General features: G+C 38.6%; 1 protein-coding gene across 5 annotated transcripts in view; it reads right to left on the bottom strand.

Moving 5' to 3' along the window:
- Window positions 1-17,512, bottom strand: part of tcf4 (transcription factor 4) — a 238,810-nt gene extending 221,298 nt beyond the window's left edge. For 4 of the 5 annotated variants that reach the window (XM_069160767.1, XM_069160785.1, XM_069160750.1 and 1 more), the window contains exons 1-3: window positions 16,709-16,862; window positions 16,351-16,389; window positions 11,627-11,699 (exon numbers count right to left, since the gene is read on the bottom strand). In XM_069160767.1, the coding sequence (XP_069016868.1) occupies window positions 11,627-11,699; window positions 16,351-16,389; window positions 16,709-16,780 (184 nt within the window). In that variant the 5' untranslated portion in view covers window positions 16,781-16,862. Of the gene's footprint in view, window positions 1-11,626; window positions 11,700-16,350; window positions 16,390-16,708; window positions 16,863-16,919 lie in introns of those variants that run through there. The other variant, XM_069160760.1, reaches the window with a different exon arrangement.
- Between the last annotated feature and the right edge of the window lie 2,611 nt (window positions 17,513-20,123).

Here is a 20,123-nt window from a genome sequence, read left to right on the forward strand (position 1 = left end):
CAGGATTAAAAAGTGTCAGTGCCCTCTTCCTGTGCCATTGCCAGATAAAATGGCAACAGAAAAATGGCCACAAAGTGTGGATCAGACAAATGCAGTACCTATTGTAACTTTTCTTAAATTGGAATACATGTATTGTCTCACAGGGCAAACATTAATAGCTAAATAGACCTGGTAACCATTACTATTAACTGAACATGTATGAGATAGACATATCAATCAATGATGAAACAGTAAACAGCTAACATGCAAAAAATGTCAAGCCATATAATGAGGTGAAATTAAATGACAGGTTAGTCTGACAATCAAGTTAATCAAGATTTTAAAGATATATAGAAAATAAATTAATCCCGATACAGAGTTTATTCATATTGAAAAGGTACAGAAAACACTAATTTCGCCGTCTGTCTTCCAAACCACTCTCCACAGTTAATGACTGGTTTATACTCTAAGCATACAAATCAGACAGGTAACCAGCTGCAGGTGTACAACAGATGCTTCTAAAAACATTCACTCTTGACGCCAGCCAAAAGCTGAAGAAGACCAGCAATTAAACACTGGCACTCTGTCGACCTTTAGTCTATTTATTGCAAAGTGCTTTGCAAAGTAACAAAACACTACTGGCACACTTGTACAAAACATCTGCGAAACTAAACCTATACACCATTTATATATGATTCTTTAAGCTGACACTGACTTCGAGTTACAGCAGTTGAAACTCAGCTTTTACATTTTGAAGAACAAATCAACAAAGCATTAGGAAACAGAACCTAAGGCAAATTAAGTATTTTTTTTAAGTAAAACAAGATGACAATGTGAACTCTGTCAGAATATTGAAACTGCATTAAATATGACCAAGATGTGTTGCCTTGCTGTCTAAAAACATTCCTTTTTCATCCAAATTTGGCCAAAATAACCTGAAAAATAACTAAACTGGTTGAAATAAATGAAACCAGACTCAACCAAAACACATATAGGTTCAAGGAAGTTAAAAGTTACTCAACGAGGTCATGACAACAGAAATTAACCTAAATGTGAAACAAAATCAGTTAATAAAGTCAAAATAAAGATTAAAAAGTCTGTTTATCTGAGACACATTCCGTTTTAATCTGAAGCGCTATTTATTGACTTTTCGGGCTCTATTGCTGTGAATGTAGCAACATCTGCATGCACTGGGAGCACATGTAGGTGGGGAGGAAGAGAGGAATAGATAATTAGAAAGTGTATCACAACCAGCTTCAAAAACTCCTCCTAAATAGTCAGTTTTGTAATGGCTGAAGAAAGAGCATTGAAACTACATGTTTCACTCAAACAGTGCCGGTGGCACTACATGCCATGTAGTTTCAGGCTCGAAATCACCAAATTTATAGTACTACAAGCCAGCCTCCACGGGTCTCCAACTGGCTTGGGAAGAGGTAACTAAAGATATAAATTATTCTTCCCCCTGGTATTATGAGAACTGCAGCCCAGCGTAGGAAGTGGTTCAATGATACAGGACCAAAAGGCCAAACAAAAGCTGTCTTGAAGACGCCAAAAGCTGTCTTGAAGACGCCAAACACTGGCAATAACAAAATGTCCGAGTGAACAAAGAGCACTCATCCAATACACAGAAATCACGTGCTGAAAGGATGTTGAGGAGTGAGCAGAAGTAAATTACGCATACTTAAAGCTCCCGATGCGATTCATTTATTAGCAACACGTAAGTGAGTAAGAGCAATGTGCTCGAAACATCACTGATGTTGTAGCGTTAAAATAAATTAATTGCATTTGAGTGTTAATCCTGCAATAATTGACCTTTCAATCATAAATTAAATAACCTAAGGTGCCGTGTGTAAATTGCCCTAACCTTTTGTGTGTAAATGAACCCCGATGTCACACTCCATGGTCTTGCACGGCTGGCTACATTACTAAACCAGATGAGTCGGTGAAAAGAGAATTGCAATTAATTTGTAGTTAACCCGAGTTGGCTTTTATATTATATAGCTGAGATTGGCTACTGCGTAATCCACTACCTGATTCATATAGAATTCAATAGACAAGATGCATCTTTTTTTTTTTTTTGTGATTCACTGAATCATAATGTTGCATTTAAAACATATTTCTTTCATCTTTAATTATTTATTTAGGTGGGTTGAAATACGTATTAAATCCACCACACCAGTCAGTGCGATTTTGGATAGGTCTGTTCAGGTGTGCTTGTGTGTTCGGCTGCGCTGCTCCCAGACCTGGTTTGAGCTGACAAAAACATATGTAACAAGTGCATTTTCACCTCAAAATTGACACCAAGACTGCACTGCATGAGCGCAACACGTCCCTTTTTGTAAAATAACTTGCCACAAGTTCAATTCAATTTCAACACAATTTTGGTTATATAGCGCCAAATCACTACAGAGGCTATTTCAAGAAACTTAACACAATAAAGTCCTTACAACAGACCTGTACAACAGGAAAAACTTCAGACAGAACCTCAGAGGTGGGCGGCCATTTGCCTCAACCGGTTCGGGTGAGGGGAGAGAAGAGAAAGAATAAGACAGCAAGTGGGGAAAAAAGCCCCTTGCACGGTACCAAAATTCAAATATGCCTGGATCCCCACTTAGACCAGCTTTGCACTGGTACAAAAAGAGGACCCACAGTCATGGAAACATATCATCAGAATGTCTGAAAAAACATCAACTGTCTGGATCAGTTTTAACTTTGAAATTTGCATATAGAAACCCACACACACACTCACACACACACACACACACACACACACACACACACACACACACACACACACACACACACGCACACAGTTATCTAGACTTGAATTTGACTAAACTAACTAACACATCTCATAAAACAAAAAAAGATCTGCCTAAAATAGTCCAAAAGAACTCAAAGGCCTGGATTGGCACCTAATTTAATTATCACAAACAGTGAATCAACTGGATTTTACACATCTTTTTGCCTCATAGTTAATCTAAACCTGCTGGAAGTAAAACCTACAACACTGACACAAATTACTCAAAAAACTTAACAAGCTCAACTTAAACAACTTGATTTAACTAGGTTCATAGAGCCTCTGGAAAATACAAACCAAGTCTAAACTTAACAGCTCATCCCAGCTCAGCACATCTCTGAATCGTCTTTGGGGAAAACATATGGAGCTTCGACTCAGTAGCGAGCCGGCCCGACGAAGCAAGCGGCACGTCAATCTCCTGAGCTTTGAGGGAAAAAAAAGGCACAAATCCATGCCGAGTACTCACAGGCGCTAACCTTGAAATCACTGCCATTATTAGCAGAGTCATTATTAGCATTAGAAAAGCAAATGGGGCTAATAATATTTGCCATTATGGCTAAAAACGCCTATTAATCCCTAATCCGCACCACAATTAAGAGCATGGTTGGGTGTTTTTGTGAGTCGTTCTGCATCGCCTTGCCGGGAAAACGAGACAATTTAACAGCCTCAGAGGCAGAGAGAAGGTGGGAGGGTGAGGTATTAAGCGACTGGCTCTTGCTCTCCATCTCTATTTTGAAAGCGATCAGCCAGGCTGTTTTTGAGTGACGGGCGTAACGGAGGCAGATTTGACTGAATAAAGACAAGAGGGTGGTGGTGGGGGCGTTACTCGCCGCGCTGAACCACGTTATCTGTCTCGGAACAAGTGCATCAAATCAAATGGGAGAGGGGATATTATTAAAGCAACCCCCTTTTTTGCTCTGCTGTGAACTGTGACTTAATAAGCTATGCCAATTAGGAGAACAAAAATCAGGCATGCCATCGGGGCTGTATCTGCCCTTGCCCAAATTTCTCTGCTAATGCGTGAAGCTCGCTGGCAGAGGAGACAGTTCTGCTGTGTTTTTTCTGTTTGTCTGGTGGTATTGCTATATTTTTGTTACCGTCTTTTCAAATCTGCTAAAAAGACAAATAGCAACCATGAATTTATTCCACTAAAAAGTGTAGTTAAGTTGAATACATGTCCGAAATGTTTTAAAAAACCCATCGCTGTAGTGGCTGTTCTTCGCTTGTTTAAGCAGGACTTACTTTTAACCCCTTGTTGCAGGTTAGTTAGGTTTAAGAGCTATGAGCACATTGACCAAAGAAGGATTTCACTTCTCAAATGTCTCACTTGGATCATGTTTAGAATCCCTAGGATGTCAGATTATCCACTTTCTTACGAAAAGTAAACAAAAATGCCACATTTGGGGTTTTTTAACCCTTTTTTTTTTTTTTTTTTTTTAACAAATACTTACTTGAGCAGCAAATGTGCATTGATCCGCAGCTGAAAATAGTCTCCAACAAATTCATGATTGCTCCCTGAAAACTGCAGTGCCCAGCTGTTCTAGAATAAATAACACCAGGGGTATCCTTTACCTCTTGAAGTACTTTTTCTGCCATGCTTAATTATCTTTTTCTCATTTCCTTTTTGCTCTTTTAACTTTCTTTCTTTCTTTCTTTCCTTTTCCACCTTCCTATCTTCTGATGTTCCTCTGTCTTCTTTTAGTTGTATTCCTCTCTAACTTTTTTTATTTGCTTCATTCTTTCCTTTCTTCGGTCCTTTATTTCTTCCGTCTCCTGTCCTATTTTGTCTTACCTTTCCCACTGTCCTTTCTTGCTTTGCTTCACCTCTCCTTTCTTCCTGCTTCAGTTTCTTCTGACCTCCTCTTCCCAATCTCTCACCTCTTTTCCCTTCTCTCTCTTTCTTTCCTTGGAGCCTTGTTCCTTTTCTCTTTATTCATTCTTAATATTGTTTCACCATGTCCATCCTTTCTTAAACCTTCCTGTTTTAGTTCCTCCTTACCTTCCCTTTCTTCAATCCTTCCCTCTTTTCTGTAAACTTTCCCGTCTCCAACCTCCAACTCCTTCTAAATTTACCTTTCTTCCTTCTTTTTCACTGTCTTTCTCTCTTTTTTCCTTCCTGGTTTCATCTCTTTTCCTCCTTTTATTCCTTTCTTCCTTCAATCTTTTGCTTCTTCCTCTTTTTTTTTTAACTTCTTCAGTACCTTTATTCCCTCTTAACTTTTATTATTTTGTCAACTTTTCAGCGGTCCTTTGCATTAATTTCTTTCCTACCTTTCTTCCTTTTTAACTATTGTTGTATTTTATTTCCTTTTTTCCTTCCTACTTTTTCTTTCTTCACTTCCTTTTTTCATTCTTTCATCTCTTTCTCATTTCTTTGTATCTTTCACCCTTCCTTCCTCCTCTCTCAAGAAACATTTCCTACATGGCTTGGGGCCACCTTTAAGTTCTATGACAACGGGGATGATGATTTTCCCTCCTGTCCCCATACTTTCTCCCCACCCACCCGAGTACACACACAAACACTCACACACGCACCTGCCCCCACAGTACTCGCTTGTTCACACACAGAGTTAAAAAAATCAACTCTTCAAATCTCACACATTTTCATGCTCAGCATTCATTCTGCTGACACACTCTCTCTCTCTCTCTCTCTCTCTCTCTCTCTCTCTCTCTCTCTCTCTCTCTCTCTCTCTCTCTCTCTGTCACTCCCTCGATCTCACACACACACACACACACACACACACACACACACACACTGGTCCCCTTTCCAACAGCATTGACAGGTCGACAAACAGCGGATCTGAGAGGTTATAACAGCATTTTTTTTTTTATAAAAAAAATAAATAAATAGCGGAAAACACAAAAACAGCCAAGACCTGAAATAGACGAGTGGCAGCGGTGGTTTTGACAGGCAGTGAAGCCGCGCGCTGAACGGCTTCATCCAGGAGGAGATTAGAAACACACACAGAGTTTGAAGTGTGCATTATCTTTCCAGGGATGATCCCAAAATAAACAACAACGGCGAAATCTCTCAATAATTAAAACGCCTAATCCACTTCCTGGTTGGTGATGACCGTGGGCTGAGCATGTCAGCCGGGACTGTGCAGCATTTATGTTTAGACGCTTTTGTGTTGCAAGGTGAATTTATGGCCTGAAATACAAGGGCTTACGTGCAGAGGGCTTGAAAACCGAAATTTATTCACAAAATTGTGTGAAGGCTGTCATTTCAGAATTCAATCTCTACATGAAGACACGTTTGGGAAAAATGTCACTTTTTATCCTCAAAAGCATCAGACAAACCAAATCCTAAAACATATTTTTAGTCCTGTGCCTCTGTCTGACTGAGACGTTATTTTTACCCCATACTTCTGTGTTTTGTGCTTTTATTCAGGCTCTTGTCCCTCTTACATCCAAATTTTGTGGTTGATCTTGTCCTCTAAAGCCCTCCACCTATTTTCCACAGCATCTGGGGAATATTCCCTTATATTGTTTTTGTTTAGAAATATGTGTTGAAATTTCGGTGGCAAAAGACCTGTATTAAAATATATAAGATGAAATGTAAGGTAGATGTAAATCTCTTAATGCTTATTAATGCAGCAGCTGAAATGTGCCTATAGCATGGATGAGCAAAAACTGTACCGAAAGCTCACACTGATGAGTAAATATGTTAATTACAAACTAAATATTCAGATATCATTCGTACAGATGTTCACTGATTTAAATCACATTTTTGCCAGTTCTATTTTATTTATGTAGCATTTTTTCATTGGATTAGAACATATTTTATGGTTTTGTAGAATTTTCTTTTCCTCATAAAACATCCTTTTAACAAGTTGCTTTGCAGGTGTATGAAAACATCACACTACAATTTTGCAATTGTAGACTACGAGAGTAGTCTAGAGTAGGTTTAGCTTAGCTTAGAAAGTTGCTTACTAATTTAGAACACATTGAATGTGGAGTCATTTTATTTGGGACAATATTAGCCCAATTTTAGCATCTGTCTAGTTTACTGCAGTGCTGCAAGATCTGACTGACCGAAAGGAGCCCAACCAGAACCGCGACACACCCTGTTACAATAAAAGTAATCCCGTTTCTATTTAGTGAGATGAGGAGGTTTTTTTGGCCATTTTATTTATATATTAAGTTTCTTAAAAGACATTAACAGAGCCATGCTTTTATGTTATGTAGCTGAGTATGAGTGAAAAATAACGAAAAATAAAAAAACAGTTTTAGAACTAGGCAAATCCAAAACACACATTTCCAATAGACCCACATTAAAACAATCTCTACCAAGTCATTACATGGGTATTATGTTAAACATTGGGTTGGGACAAAAACAACAACAACACAACATTGTTGTAGTAAACTGAGACATTTGGTTTTCTTTCCAACCCAAATTAACCCCAAATCTATTTCAGCAAATTTCCAAAAATCAAATGAAAACAAAGGTACATTTCCAGACACGACTGTTGTGTGAATATTAGGGGTTGGGTAGATCAAGGTGAAACAGTTGGTGGCACTAATTCTCCAGTGAAGTTTTTCTTTGCATGTTCAGCAAAGCCTGCTAAACACAGGGCCCCATCAAGTTGTGAATGACACAACAACTGATACTTCAGTATCAAGTCGATGGCAAAACATGATGGTACCTGCTTGTCTATAGCACTTGTCTATAGTGTTGATGCCATGGATACTGGAGATATTGGACAATAACATCAACATGTAGATTGGAATTGGCAGGTGCAACAATATGTTGGCTGGAACTTTGTGTATTCTTGTAAAAAGAAAAAAGTGTTTGAGACAATTTAAACTTATTTAAGCAGTTCAAAGACAGGTGTCCAGATCTGTACACAGAATTTGTGGTGAGATCAACAACATGTTGTCAAAATGTTCTGGTCCCGGAATGATACCGCTACTGTTTATGAAATGCCAAAGCAACATCTGTTGTCCCCATGCAATACACACAGCATTCACGAAGGCTGATGTTATCTTTTATAGGTTAACATAGCAATAGCTCACAACGTACCTATAACATACGTGTGTCTGTGGGGACTTTTTTATATTTTGTTTTTCTGTGTCCCAGATTAGGTATTGAGAATAGTGGAATTTCAATGGTATAAGTGACCAGATTTCCCCATCATAGTGCTTGGACGGTATCCCAAACAAGCTCCTAAAACATTTTTTTACCCATAACATTTTTTTAAAATAAAGATTCAGCAAGGTGGAAATCTTTTCAGGTAAAAACTGGCTGTAAGAAGAACTGCATGAAGGTTGGAGCTCTTCAGGCAGCCTCACAAAACATCAAAATACTTCTCCTAGTCTGCTGTCATAAAATCGATTTATAACCTCGACTGTAACTGTAAAAGCATTATCGAGCATAAACAATGAGGAGAAAATGCTTGACAAGAGCGAGTATGAATATATAATATCAAATGCATTAGTGTACATCTAAAACATTTCAGATATGAAAATCAAAGCCATGACTGTCAACCTAGTAAACGGACCCCTGTTCCATGTCAGCATGTCTCAGCCTCTGGCCTCGTCACAGCCTTTGGAAACCACTGCTCTCATGGTTGTGTAGGTCTATAGAGTTCTAATTAGCTGCATTCACAAACAGCACCAGGCTCATCAAAATGCCGAGGCCTGCAGAAAGCCACAGCAGGGGTGAGTAGAGCGTGTGTGTGTCTGTGTGTGTGTCTGTGTGTGTGAGTATGTGTTGTGTGTACCTTGTACATGAAGGTGTTTAGATGTGTGTGCACGGGAAACAGTGTGATCTGTGCAGGGGAGTGCAGGAATATGTGTGACACCACTGTATCTTCCTGTATCAAATGAAAAAAAAATAAAAAAAAAAATCTAAAATCCCAATTTTAAGATACACATCAAGGCAGCAAACGTGAGGCCTAACAACCGCTACAAATTCTACAAAACCGAGCCTTTTTTCTTTTTCTTTTTTTCAAAATCGTAACATTTGTCGTCCTCCCTCGCATTTGTATGCACGGCATGGGAGCAAACAACATCACCGAAACCACAGAGCACAAACAACAACAACCACACAACGAAGCCGTAAACAAAGACGATGCCTCGCCATCTCTCTGTTTTCCAGCCAACTGACAAAATGGCTTCCAAACGCCGTTTAGAGGCAAATAACATGACCGAGAGCAACAAAAGGTGTTTTCTGTGAAGACTTTCCAGAAAATACTTTAAAAAGGAAGTATACTCCTGGTCTGGTGGACAGAGGTTGAGCTTGTTTCACATAAACTAAGGACTTAGTACAGATATAGTGCAATAAAATGCCAGAAAATTCATGAAGAAAATGCAGCACAACATACAAACTGATCTCACAGCAGATCACAGCCAAGAGGTAAAATATAACGATGCATTCAACCGAAGAGACGGAAAAAGCAGGAGAGGAGCAGCATAAGGTGGAGATCTGTTTCATAATAGAACAACTTCAACACATATGATTAAAACAGGAATAGCAATTTTAAGCGCAATAATAATTTAATTCAGTGATATGCTCAGAGCGGTTATCGATGTGCAGTATAAGCATGCAGTGGATTCATTGAGCCGCCTAAACTTTCTTTTTGTCTGTAAAGAAGTTTTTTTTTTTCATTCAGTGATTCAATTTGTAAGACCAGATATTCAACCAATATATAAGTACACACATACATACAATACCACACTAATGTGTTTCCAACTGACAGACTATCTCAACTATTATTAACCTACCGTATTTTTCAGACTATAAGGTGCACCGGATTATAAGGCGCACTGTGAATTAACGTGTCTATGTTCACACATAAAACGCATCGGATTATAAGGCGCATTAAGCAAAACAACACAGTCCGGTAAATCAAACTCCGGGCGCGGGCTGCCTTACATGAATGCACTTTTAGTTTAGACATTACATTCCTGTTACGGGGCCGATCAGGTCGTGACACAGCGTACCGTAATGCTCCGAATATCCATTGAGCGGAGCGGCTTCGTTGCTTACCAAAGTCGTACTTACACATTTCGACAGATTTTTGAGTGCATTGTACCACATAAAATCGATTAATAAGCACAACAAGTAACCATACATAAGGCGCGCTGGATTATAAGGCACACTGTCAATTTTTGAGAAAATTTTAGGATTTTAAGTGCGCCTTATAGTCCGAAAAATACTGTATATGCATCTTTGTTGGCAAGATCACAAAACAAGTCTTGTTTTATCCAGGCTACATGCAAAGCAGGTTCAGCTCTACACCAGTCCAGAGGGCGGTGGTAACACACACTAGGCTGGTCGGTAACTGCCAAAGACACCAGAAGGTTTACTGTCTCTATGGACTCTCTGTTAGGCAAGGATCTGGCTACAATACATCTTCAATGGCTGCTGCTGGTGATTTGAAAAACTGGATTTCAGTCCTTCCTGAATGCTTCTTGGATGCATCATGGGTATATGAGGTCTAAGTGACCGATTCAACCAATCCAACAGTCAATCAGTCAATAAAATACAGAGGACGACAGACTTTCATTATAAAAGATACAAGAGAATCAGTCTCAAATTGGTAGCAGAACCAAGTCTGTCTGTGCTGTATTTTTGGGATAACTGGCTAAATTGCTAACTTCTTGATGTTTAAGGGTTTTTTAACAATAACACCAACTGACTGGATGGAGGCAGAAGTGAATGATCGCTATATTAAGAAACTATCTCATCGAAAGCACTCTACGCACCTACAGACTGACTGACTCATTCTCTGACTCGATTACCACCTCACTGATGTACTTTGTGAGTGTGTGCCATGTTTACTGACTGAATGAATGAAACACAGACTCAATAACTAAGAATGAAAAAAATCACTGATGAATGAATTAGTAATTTTACAGAAAGAATATCTGACAGACGCTTTGTCAGACTGAACTGATAGCACAGTTATAGTCAAACACGACATCATCAATCAACATCATCAATATCCACAAATTTCAGAAAGTCACACTGTGCCTGTGAAAAACCAACAATAACTATGTACCAAAGCACAGTGAACTAATCTACACAACACACACACGCACGCACGCATGCGCGCGCACACACACACACACACACACACACACACACACACACACACACACAGGCAGGAAAGAAGTGTGCAGAAAAAAAAGGTAGTCTACTTCAGGAATGAACTTCAGCAGCTGATAAACAAATGTGTTGCCCATAAATAAATAAAAATCACATCATCAGCAGGATAGAAAATAAAGTTGAACATGCTGATCTTCAAAAACTTTGGTCAAAATCAAGGACACAGATTGTAATATTCCGCCACTAAAAATAGTCCCAAACAAATGCACTTCTTCCTGCATTTTTAGTAACTTTTGGTAAAAAAATAACTGTTCACTTGTCTTGGGAAATTCCTTAGTATTTTTCTTCTATGAAACGTTATCCTTCTAAGATCATTTTGACACAAACATGACAGACAATTATTGAAATATGGACTAACACATAATCAAAGTCCCACAATCAAACAAAGCCACCTGATTGTTTCAACAAAATATGATGTATGAATGCAGGTTTAATGCAGATAATACCAACCAGATCAACAACAAGCCCAACCAGAGTAGTCAAAGAATAAAAACAAGCAAAGTATATTTTTAATCCATCAAGTCTCCTCAAAATATAAAGTCCTCGACAAAGTATATCAGCATAAAAACCAAAAACCACATCTGCATGTACATAATATGGCTACCCATACAAGAAAATTTAAACAGCAAGCGAAGCAGCAGCAAGCAGGTGTAAGGAAGGAGAGAAGGACGCTGAGAGAGGACTGAAGTAAAAGAGAAAAAGAAGAGGGAGAAAAAAGGAGAAGGCTGACGTACTTGAGCCAGAGAAATGTCCACTCCCCTGGGAGGTCGGTCCGTTCTTTCCACTGCTAACAGGAGGGGAAAACATCTACAAGACAAACAGACTGCGCATTACCTCTGAGAGCACTGACAACGCAGACAGCAAGACACATCTCTACAGAAACATCACTGCTGCTACACATGAAAAGCTTCATTCCAAAACGCCAAAGCAACGTTTGCTCCTGCCAGTTGTTCTTCTTATTACAATCCAGATGGAAATGTCATAAATGTAATGGTGACACTTAATGGTCTTCATTTTGGTCTCTTCAGAGCACATTGTCTGCTTTTCAATTGGTAGATTTCTTGTTTTGGAAGGAAACTTTGTGTAGATTGTTACAAAGAAAAATTGTCCACCATGACTAGGGCTGGGTATTCTTTGAATGTCTTTCAGTAGCAATAAGATCCCTCAGGTTGGGTGCCAAACACTTGACTTTGAGAAAAATATTGTTTGTTTTTCATTTTACAAAAGTAGCCAAAGCTGTCAACAGTTAATGCTGTCTTTATACAAGCAGATGTACAACAACTTTGTGTGTGATATTTCATTAATGGGTTCTTAAGCTTATTTATGAATCTAACCACTGATTTGAGCTCAGCTAAGGTTTGAAAATGTCACTGTTTTGCAAGTCACAAGTATGTCTCAAATTGTGCTAAGCAAGTCCCAAGTCATGATCGGTAAGTCTAAGGTCAACTCCCAAGAGAAATCAAACAGGTCAACAATAGTCAAAACGCACATAGTTCGAGTGCTGGTATAAACCTGCCATTGGCCAACTATTTTAGTAAGCATTCTCCTCCCGTTCTGCTATCTGTGTTACCGTTTTGGAAATCCCCATCACTACAGGACACCAACAAAAACCTCCGAGCAGCAACCTACACACTGAAAGTGACAAGTTTTGATAATGCAAATCATTCTAGGAGGCAGGCCTGCTTGCTTGTTTTAGGTCTTCTGTGGGGATTTGGTCATGTCCATGGAAAGGGTCTTAAGAGCAAAGTTCCACTAAAAGAAATTTCCTAACACTGTTTTGCAAGGTCACTATTGCTGCTTCGTGGGCTTAGTGTCATTAATTTAAAGAAATACAAACTATAAGAATGATAATATGGGTTCAGACAAACTATTCTTCAGCAGCACAACACAGTGGACAAATGTCTGGTTATGTGACATCAAGGCCCAAAGTAAAGACAGGTAAGGCCCATTTGTATGTAAGGATGACAAGTTCCACATTACGACTAATGTGCCTAGAATCAAGTCCTATATCAAGACAAACAAGCTCCAAGTCAGGTCTCCAAGTCTAGGCCAACAAGTCCGGAGATATGATAGGTAAATCTAGGGTCCAACTATCGAGATAGGTCCAAAAAGTAAAAAGTCCAGTCCCAATTCAAGTCCAACGAGTCCCACATCAAGACTAAAATGAACAGACAAGTCCCACGCCAAAACAAGCAAGTCCTAAGACATGGGAAGATAATTAAGTCCACAGTCAAGTCACAGATCAAGACAAGTAAAGCCCAAGTCAACATCTCAATTGAAGATAAAGTAAATAAGTACCAAGTCCAGTCCCAAACCAGCTTCAAGTCCTTTAGTTTCTACTCCTAAACAAGTCATTATAAAAAAATGTAACAGAATAACACACAGTACTGTAAATCTACGGAAGTCATGGATGTATTGTATTACACCAACATAACATTCAAAATCAAAGTAATCGAGTTTGACTTGGTGAGTAGTTTCTGTTACAGAGCAACAATTATTACTGCCAACCACAGCAGTTTTTCAGGAAAATAAAGATGAAAATAATTCATTATATTTGGGCTTGATAAGAATATCGTGTCTTTCATAGTCAAATATGTAGAAACACATGAAAGTAATATTAAAGTCAAAGTAAATTTTCCGTTTTGAGTTTGTATTTTAAATCAAGTCATCAGATCTCTTCACACCATCTTTTGGTATTTTGAATGCTTTCAGTGCTTAATGCTATGGACACATTTCCGTCTGCACTGGGAAGTACTGATGTTTGATACCCAGCCCTAACCATCACACAGACTCTCAGCTCAGAGCTGAACACTGATATGAAGAGTTCATTTTCCGAAACATTGCAGGGTAATTTTTTTAAGCAGAAAGAAATCAAATTTCAGATTCAACATCTGTGAAAAATAAGCAGGATCACTTAAATCACCTGTACACCTTAGTGAGAAATGTTTTCATTCTGAAGTGTCACTTTGCCAAATGTTGGACAGTTAATTTTGGAATGAAACACTTCATACCTACTTCATATCTGACTTAAACATATGAGATCATCATCAGAACTAGTTACCATCTGCTCTACACATCTACAGGAAAATCAAGATCACAATAAGACAGAGACTGAAGCTGAATGCTAATTACTGCTGCTGTTACTGTATGAGCTACTGTAAAGCTTTACAACCGAAAGGTTTGCATTATCAAAGGGGGGCATCTGACCCTGATAGATAACCTCTCTGGATGAGCATCAGGCCTGCATGGTTGTGCGGCCGATGGTGGAATCTAAGTGATTGTGAACACACTCTGAGCTTCACATTTTCAGATGCTAAAATTTAAGATTTTTCTTTTGCATCGACTGAAATACCAGTCAATTCAACCCCGACTAAAAGCAACAAACATCCAATCTGTCACTGTTCTTAATTCAGCCTGGTGGGCCTGTAAGTGTGTATGTCAGCTACGCAGTTTGCTTGTGTATTCGATCTCCCTCCCAGCTGCGACGAAAAAAGAGGAAAACAAATGTTTGGGAAATAAAAAATATAATTCTGATTATCAGCAGGTCTATCGATATCGTGGTCATACCCCTTTGAGCTGCTGATGTCAGCTTGTGGGCGCTTTAAGACAGATGATCGCATAAATTAATGTTCGCCCTGCGTTTATAATGAGGAGACACACTAATGTTGCCCTCCTTTGTTTGAATTTTCTTTTTCTTTTTTTATAGAATTTAAGAAAGGCTAAATTACATTTGAGAAAACCTGTAAAATATCCACTATGGGAAATATCTCTAACATTAATACAATATCCCTCAAGGAATTAAGAGTTTATTTTTTACACTAAAATATATTTTTGTACTTTTGTTAACAATTAAAAATCAAATTCTACTGTTGCTGTTCTTTCAGCTATATTTAGTATCAAGAGACTTTTACATTATTCATGTTATACACAAGCTTATTGCATGTATACATAAGTATACTGTGCATTTGTATCATTGCAATATTTCAATGTCTCTGTGATTATAAATGCTCAATGTAGTGATCATTATTCATCTTTTTCTTCTGATAAAAGGCCCTTACAATCGTAAACTATAATATTCTTACTAGGATTAACATTTGTTTGTGGTACTCATTTACAAATTGTATTATAATACTCTGCACATTTTAGCATAAATGTCACTATAACCTTTGTGCAGTGATTGTGTGTGCCACTATATTTAGAGTTTATAGTGGTTTTATTGGACCTTTGACAACTATAATACTTCTATAGTCACTTTAACAGTGATCCCCCTGTATTTAAACACACCAACCCATACAGCCAATAGAGTATGTCTGTCATGTCATGATCCTGCTGTAGGAGCATGTTTTCATCTGTGGTGCACAGTTCTGCTGTAAAAGTAAAAATATTACAAGGCCTTTATTAAACATAAATGTCACCATCCTGAATAGGGATTTTTGTGTTTAAGATATGTGAGTTGATACATATATTCAACCTACATAATTTCCTGTAATAATAATTAAAAAAAAAAAAAGTCACTACAGTGTATTTATAGGGCATTACTGTACAATGTTCTTATAATATCTCTAGATTTTTTTTTTTGTAATTCTTATAATATTTTTGTCATCTCCAACATGGAGTGCACATGCAGGCCTCAGAGCATTAACCTTCCCATATAAAGGTAAAGGTACATTTAAAATGATTGTCTCCCCCATTGTTGCATCTCATTCTTGTAAAAATATATATTTTCTGATGTGATGTGCTCAATATGCCTCCTGTAATAACTACATTTTTCATATAATACTCCTGTATAGTCACTTAGACTACATACACAGGCCTTGGCTGTGACCTTATTGGTTTATTGCATTAACATTCTTATAGCAATTTATAGTGCTGCAGGTCAAATTTGTGATTTTCATGAAGTATTTGCATCTCATGCAGCATCACTACACTCACACGTTTAATAATGTTATTTTATAATGTTATTATGTTCATTCTGCTACATTTGATCATAGGATTGATCTAAGCTAGTTTTTTTTTCTCTTCATTTCGGGGTGTTTCTATTTTTTTCCCCTCCTCCTCTTTAGACCAAAGTTGCTCCCTGAGGAGGAGAGACGCAGAGAAAACAGGGCCGAGAGCGGGGACCCTATTTCCTGTCCGTCAAGTTCACAACACGGAGTGTTCTTTTAAAAAAAAAGAATACTCACAAACTTTAAAAGAAAAGGTTTGGACAGTTAACAGCCTGATGGAGGCACGTTTAAAGTGTGGTTGTCTGTCTAGCTGTCTGTCATGCAGGTTTATGACTGAACATCGAGCGTTTTGTGCATCTGAAATACTCTGGACAACACGGTGCAGAGTGCATGGAGCAGCCTAGAAAGTCACACAGGCAAAAAGAAACATTTTATAAATCCTATCATGGGCAAAAAATGATTAGAATCAGGCTACACATGACGGAAAAAGGACTTAAAATGAAATATACTACCATGGATGTTGGGAACATTTTCAAATCGCTGTTTCGCATCTATAAGACAACAAAATTACCAATGCAGCATCACAATTCTCTGCACACACAAGCAAAAATTAAACAACACAAAACCAACAATATGCACTGACTTTTCTGCAAGTTACTCCATATAAACACAACTTTTGTGCAAACAGTTGAAAGACTGAGTGAAGGCTAAAATATGCAGGTTATGTGGCGTGCAACTCATACATTAAAAATGTAAACAGTGGTCGCTATGAAGCCTACAAGACGCGTTTATTTTCCTCTATGGCTTGTTTTGACATGATACTAATAATTACATTCATATTAACTATGAGAAGAAGGTGGGTTTCCTTACCGCGCTGAAATCAAGTAAGTCACTCAGTTCCTTGTCTGTCCCCAAAGCTGCCATCCGCTGTTGATGATGCATTTTAGCAAAATCGCACGGACCTAAAACATGGAAACAAAACGGAGAGACAGATAGATAGAAGAGGATAGGTAGACAGATTGATAGATGGAAAGATAGAGGGAGGGAGAGTGGAGGAGAGAAGAGAAGAGAGGAGGAAGACCTCGGCTTTTTGCGCACCGCTCCGCTCCCGGATCTCTTTTCCTCCACAGCGAAATAAATCCAGTAAAACAACCTCAAAGCCTCGATCACAAATCTAGTTTTCTTTCATCCTCGGAGAAGGGACTCAGTCCCGGGTTCCTGGTTTGGCAGCAGGAAATAAATCGCAAGAAAAAAAACTAACAGGAAATAAAAGAAGGGGGCGACAGAACGGGAGTCTTTTCGCGTGTGTTTTAGTGTGTTTTCCTCCAGCCGAACAAGTCCGACCTCCCCGCGCAAAGACGCAGTTTGTCCGCCGCGGCTGACTGTCAGGCTCACACACGATATAAATAAATAACACGCTGTGTCTCAGGAAGGGAAAATATCACCCCCGAAATGTATAGTGGTTGTTTTGTGTGTGTGTGTGTGTGTGTGTGTGTGTGTGTGTGTGTGTGTGTGTGTGTGTGCGCGTGTCTTGTGTCAGCGGAGGAGTCCAGGCAGGGTGAGCGCTTTTCCTGAACGGGCTGAGGGTGCCCTCCGCTCGGCTGTGGGTGCTGAAGATCCCCGGGTACGCGGGACGGATCCCATGTGCGTATGGCACAGCCTCGGTGTGATAAATGTGTTCGTGCGGCCACCTAGCTTACATTCTCGACTAACACCACCGCGCCGAGCACCGAGCTGCCGCTGCTGCTACAACACGGAGCAGAAAATCAACATTGCAAATAAATACATTTTAAAGAAAAATTGGTTTGTTGTTTTGACTGATTGACTGGTTGGAGCCGTGATTGGCTGGTTTGATTTGAATTGGAGTAATTGGGCTAATCGAGGAAAGCAAAGGCGATGTTTTGTCCTCAGGAGTTTGTAATGAGGCTTGAACCCAGACAAATACAACTTTTTTTCATCATTTTAAAATGTAAAAGCTGTGTTAAAATATTTTCATTCATTTATACTTATATATTTTGTATTTTCTTTCTGTCATTTGTTTTAGTTTATCATATACTGTACATCCCTATCTACATATGTCTAGAGATGCATGCCTCTTTTATTTATATAGTTTGTATGTATGTTTTTTTTTTTCTGTAGCTTGCTTGCCAGTCAGAAGAGAGATTGCAATGAAACAAGTGCAGTTCTTGACCTGCATGATAACCCCCTATGGGTCACCACTTAAAGTACAAGAGCACCAAAACTCTCCTCTCTGGAAATACTTTGCAATACTTATTTTTTTCTTTTTTTGTGCAGCCCACAGCCTGCAGGTATAAAGTGACTGGCCTATTTCTGCAAATTGCACCCTGCATGTGCGGGTTTCTCTCTTACAGAGAAGATGCCAACAAAGAAAACACACAGGTGCAGGCAAAACATAAAGGCTTATTTGTTGCCATATAAGGTGGTCCTGGCTTTTGGTACTTCACAGCCCGTCACTCTCAAAAAAACTAAAAGAACAGATTGACTCATTCTTGAATGCAAAAGGGAACATTTTATTTTGTGAAGGCAGCAAGTCATTCCTGCTCTGAGGTGAATTTAAAGTCTTTACAGGATGATATTGTTGCAGATAAACTGGGCAGATAACATATAACAATTTTGTTTCGCCTATTTTTCCAAGCTGACAACTGAAGATGCAGACAGGGCCAGCCCTGAGGCTGATTATAAACAGAGCAAAGCAGGAAAGGGCCCCGAGATCCCAGGAGCCCCAAAAAGTCCAGATTCACTGAGTGTCCGTTTGTATTCTGATGTGTTGCAAAGTCTTTGGAGAAATTGCAGCATCAAAAACAATATAAATGAAGGCAGGTCCAGCCTTATTAGTTAATGCCCAGAATGGAGAGAGGGCTTTGTGTCCGAAATTTCCTCAGTAGGGACCCCACAACAAATTAGAGCCACCTTGGCCAACCCCAGCCTATTTTTGGTCCCTACAGACCTCTCGATAAATAACATATCACATCTCTCATTAAAAATGTGAATTGAGCGTTACACGATCAAGGATCAAGTTCACTATTTTACAAGGTCTGTGTTAAACCGTTAGTACTCTTATAAAACAGGTATCCCTTGCTGTAATCATTCCCTATGTTCAGACCAGCCCTTGACGGATCCCATCCTGATGTGCTTGTATTTAAGTAACAGGGGACAATATTCACAGTCCCCGTTTTGCGCAAAAATACTTTCCAAAGTTCCTAAAGAAATGTTTTTACTATAAAAATCACAATTTTTCTTTCAATGTTTCCATTGAGCTCCACTAACGAGATAGTAACAATAAACAGACTGATTTGGTACTGATGCCTCATTAAGTGCAACAATATCAGAGGTCAAACTCAAGGACAAACTGACCTTTATTATTTGTTTGTTATAATATTTGTTAAGAAAATGCTGCCACAATAAAGGCTACAAAAAAAAAAAAAACTATCGGTTTGCTGGAAGAAAGGAAATTAACTAGTCAGTATTTGAAGTGCTGAAAGTTACAATTAATGGGCAACACTGGAATAACTTATTTTATTACAAAGTTCTAAAATGCCTGATATAAGAGTTTTTACAATCTAACAAAGTTACAACTTCAAAACAAGGGATAGTTGTACTTCCTGCTTAAAGATGTAATGCAGACTACTGTCCTGGTTGATTTGGCGTCATGTCATGTGTTTTTTGTCATTTTTATTGCAAAATTGACATTGTTATGTTGATTGTTATGACAACTTGATGTTAACCTAGACAACATATCTTTTTATAAACATGTCCTTAACCCTAACTTGTACCACTGCAATTAATGTTAAGCACATCATTCATTACACTGTTGGAAATAATAAGGGTAAGGGTTAAGTTAACTTGTCATTACAAAGGCATTGATAGGTTACATTGTCTTGTTAAAGTAAAGTGGTCATAAAAAATACATCTCAAACAGAGAGCTTTGCATTAAAAGTGATGTAATTGAGAGAATGATACTTAAGGACAACTGTCGTAAAAACAGGTGTCATGTCATGGTTGTGATGGTGTAATGTCAGTCTTACGCACACCCTCTGAAGTAAAGTGTTACTATTCAAAAATGTCGAACACGATAAAAGTGAACTCTATATAAAATGTTGTCATTTGTATAACATAAGATATGTTGTAGAATTAATTTTGAAAATAAAAATGTGGATTAAAAAGTCCCAAGACTGGTCCGGTTGCACACAAACCGTGCGCAAAACTGTGGCGTGCACAGAGCAGGGGGAAGCTATGAGCTATTGTTTAATCAACATCAGTTCCT

This window comes from Embiotoca jacksoni, unplaced genomic scaffold (genome assembly GCF_022577435.1).
Source record: "Embiotoca jacksoni isolate LCO1_2020_lvr unplaced genomic scaffold, fEmbJac1.0.p SCAF_10, whole genome shotgun sequence".
In the NCBI taxonomy this organism is placed as follows: Eukaryota; Metazoa; Chordata; class Actinopteri; family Embiotocidae; genus Embiotoca; species Embiotoca jacksoni.